Source organism: Saccostrea cucullata, unplaced genomic scaffold (genome assembly GCF_032062105.1).
Source record: "Saccostrea cucullata isolate Sc308-1 unplaced genomic scaffold, CSIRO_AGI_Scuc_v1 ctg5065, whole genome shotgun sequence".
Classification (NCBI taxonomy): Eukaryota; Metazoa; Mollusca; class Bivalvia; order Ostreida; family Ostreidae; genus Saccostrea; species Saccostrea cuccullata.
The window spans coordinates 47,501-51,005 of record NW_026932692.1 but is presented as its reverse complement, the minus strand read 5'-3'; the positions used below and the strand labels follow the sequence as shown (position 1 = coordinate 51,005).

The 3,505-nt window shown below is 32.8% G+C and overlaps 1 protein-coding gene across 2 annotated transcripts; it reads left to right on the top strand.

The window, feature by feature from the left end:
• Positions 1-224: 224 nt before the first annotated feature.
• On the top strand, positions 225-2,457 carry LOC134235825 (gelsolin-like protein 2). 2 transcript variants are annotated; one of them, XM_062717995.1, is made up of 4 exons: positions 225-360; positions 1,155-1,233; positions 1,495-1,590; positions 1,817-2,457. In XM_062717995.1, the coding sequence occupies exons 1-4, from the start codon at positions 251-253 to the stop codon at positions 1,910-1,912; spliced, it is 381 nt and encodes a 126-aa protein (XP_062573979.1). In that variant the 5' UTR covers positions 225-250; the 3' UTR covers positions 1,913-2,457. The 2 variants fall into 2 exon arrangements, with proteins under 2 accessions (XP_062573979.1, XP_062573978.1); XM_062717994.1 differs by having other exon boundaries at positions 1,131-1,233.
• Positions 2,458-3,505: the final 1,048 nt, after the last annotated feature.

Genomic DNA, 3,505 nt, shown 5'->3' with positions numbered 1-3,505 from the left:
ATGAGTTTTACCATGCTCTTATCCCTTTTACAGCACGAGTTTTACCATGCCCTTATCCCTTTAACAGCACGAGTTTTACCATCCAGTTATCCCTTTTACATCACAAGTTTTACCATGGATTTATCCCCTTTTACAGCACGAGTTTTACCATGCCTTTATTCCTTTTACAGCACGAGTTTACCATGGATTTATCCCTTTTACAGCACGAGTTTTACCATGCCCTTATCCCTTTTACAGCACGAGTTTTACAATGCCCTTGTCCCTCTTACAGCACGAGATTTACCATGCCCTGACAGAAGACGATGTTCCAGATGAAGCAGAGAACATGAAGCCAAAAGATTTGACAGTGGAACTCTTCAGGTTGACTAAGGGGCATATAGTGTATTGGAGCACAAAAAATCGCATCATCTCGGGTCTTTCCGTCAGAGGTCGGAAAAACAACCTCAAATGTTTTAACATCACCTGATGTTAAAAATTTATACATTTCCTTTTTATTCGAATATCGGATAGACGGAGTTTGAAGTCCATTTTATAGTATATTTAGGTAATATATCATTACATTGAATAAAGTTGAACTCCTTATTCTACAGATAAAAGGTCTCCATGCATTTTTTTCAAAGATCATGGAAAAGGAGGGCTGTCATGGCGTCTTCCATATACATTCGAGATCGTTTTTCCGCTAGTCGGAAAGGCCCGAGAAGTTGCAATTTGGGGCACAAATACACAAATACTATCACATATTTTCTCAAAGACAAATTCTAAGATTCTGAAATGACTGACTTGATGTAAAGGTTGAAAATCTTCATCAAATAAATGTATCAGGAATTCAGAATGTTTCGTTATATCGATTTTTCTTGATAACCTCTGGAGGTAGACAACTGACAATTAAGTCTCCACATTAAAGACATGCACACATCTAGAAATAAATTATGCATGTCTTTGAAGTAGGTTTTCCTGTTACCCCCATCCCTAAGTTTTACTTTTCTCTTTATTAAAAATGTTTTTTTTATTGTTTGAATGGAATATTATTTACTTCAAGAACTTTATAAGATAGGGGCTTCTGAAAAAGACGTTGAAATAAAAAAAGCCACTTGCTCCATCATATAGATTTACACTTTATTTTATCAAAGTATGACAACACCTTGTTTCCGTAAATTGTCTGATGCCTCGGGAAATCTGACGTTTAAAGTAGAGAAGAGTGGGTCAGTATCCACGTCTAATTTGGACAGCAAGGTGAGTGAGCACTGAAGACTGCTGTTTAAAATATTTTCTACTGGGAATTTGACATCAAACATCGAGACTTTCAGATCTGTCTTAGGTCACACTTGCTTAAATCTCACAATAGTTTGGATGAGTATAACAATGAAATAAGCATATTTTTGTTGACCTATATAACATTAGGATGCGTTAATTGTCAACACCAAGAAAGCTGTCTAAATTCAGCTGAGTGTAACAATGATACAAATATATTTCTGTTGACTTATTTAACATTAGGATGTGTTTATTGTTGACACCAAGAAAGCTGTCTTCGTCTGGATTGGAATGGAAACCTCTGTTGCTGAAAGAAAGAATGCAATGACTTATGCCCATGTAAGCAGAACTGTATTATCAGTAGATATAAATGATACATCTTGATTTACACCGGAACACACAAACTTTTATTAATTAATTTTACAGTGTATTTTAATCAAATTTGTAAGTTTTTCCTTAAAGCAAAACTAGATCTTACATGTTGTTATGTTTATGGTCATAACCTTGAAAGTTCATTCATCAGATCTTGAGGATTAATAAAGTTACACTATGTCTGAATTTTCAGAAATATCTACAGAAAACTGACCATCCACTTCTGAGCGTCACATGCTTGTCTGAGGGAAAACATGACAGACAGATCAGGATGGCTCTCAGCGCCTAGTTACCGGAGGACAAAGGCCGAGGCTTATCTAATTCATTGATTAATATTTGACACCGAGAGATGACAGTTTCTGATTTGAAAGAAACTTTTAATATGTTGTTTTGATATCAGATATAATCTAGTTCAAATGTTTTGATGTAGGTTTTAGCAATACATAGTTTTCTATCTAATGAGATGGATTTCTTATCCAAAGATATAGCTATAATTGAGATTTAGCAATATGTATAGTATTATTATGTATGGATTTATGTTCGGGGGAAAATTACCACCGATTGTTGGAAAAATTCTTCTTTGTTTCTCTTTATCACTTATCTTCTTTTCACTTTATATGCTTAATTTATATATTTTTCATATATACATGTACATACAATTATCAATGTTCCTTATATAAAGGGTAGATTATATGGGTTTTGGGGTTTATGATTATTTTTGGAATTCTTTTTCATTCCTTTCTTTTTTTCTAGTTTTATAATGCTATTTTCTTGTGCAATAATGCAGCATATCGCAGATCATCCTTATATAGAAATAAAAGTTATAGCATTTGATGTATTTATATTTATTGAAGCAGTGCACATGTTGTAAATAGGACATATGTATACAAAGAGAGAGATCTGCTAAGAACTGTCATGTGACAGTGTAAGGAGAACTGTAGCGATATGTTTTAATATGTTTTTATCAGTCTGACCTTCCCATTATGAAAATAATGTGCAATTTACGACGCAAAAATTTCTGCACATAATTGGTGATAATTTCTCCATTTTCTAGCATTGGTCAATCAACTTATTCACTCCATAATCCTAAATTAAAGAAATATAAGCTGCATTTTTGAGAATTTAATTTTGCTGGTTAAATGTGTTATTATGATTAATTTGTATGTAATTTAAACCCCTATGACCAATAAGCCCAAAAATAAAGTTTAAAATTTTTCAGAAGTAAGGCCAAAGTTTTTATTTTTTTTGGTTTAGGATTTTTTGACACAAAAATATGCATTGGGTGATCGAAAAATAAAAATAAAAATAATTTGGAACCTTGACATATTTTTTTTCTCGAGTAGCATTGAAATGTATTCCAATAAAAATAACAAACACACAAGATTTTTCTTATCATTTGGTTTTAAGTCAAGAAAAATGAATCACACTTCAAATGACTCAAGAACAGAAATGAGAGTATCAGGCTCTGTTACTGTTGATGGTTTTCATTCTTCCGACTTACAAGTCTGAGTTTCCATAATAGACACATATATTGCACTGGGACAAATACGGGTAAAATTAAGCAAATTGGCTATTCTCTGGTCAGCCTTTCCACTTACAAAAATTTTTTTGGAAACTCCGAAAGTGATTGCTTTCACAACAAACCTTTACCTTAAGATATGTGTGTCCAGGGACCAACCTAGACCCACCCGATATATAAGGAGACTTCACTTCTCCCTCAAAGAAATTTGAGAAGTTTTGAAATTTAAGGAGACTTCTTGGTGCGTATACGTGGCACATTTTAATCGTTATAAAACTATTTCATTGTCTAAAACTTACATTACATTTCAAAATTGTTTCCTTATAAACATTGTATTTAAAATGATTAAAAAAGATTAAAAGA

Excerpts from the sequence above, each read along its gene's own strand:
- LOC134235825 (XM_062717994.1), top strand. The coding sequence starts at position 251 with ATGCCCTTGTCCCTCTTACAGCACGAGATTTACCATGCCCTGACAGAA. Across the intron at positions 1,234-1,494 it reads CGTCTAATTTGGACAGCAAG|GATGTGTTTATTGTTGACAC; the intron begins GTGAGTGAGCAC and ends ATTTAACATTAG. Across the intron at positions 1,591-1,816 it reads ATGCAATGACTTATGCCCAT|AAATATCTACAGAAAACTGA; the intron begins GTAAGCAGAACT and ends CTGAATTTTCAG.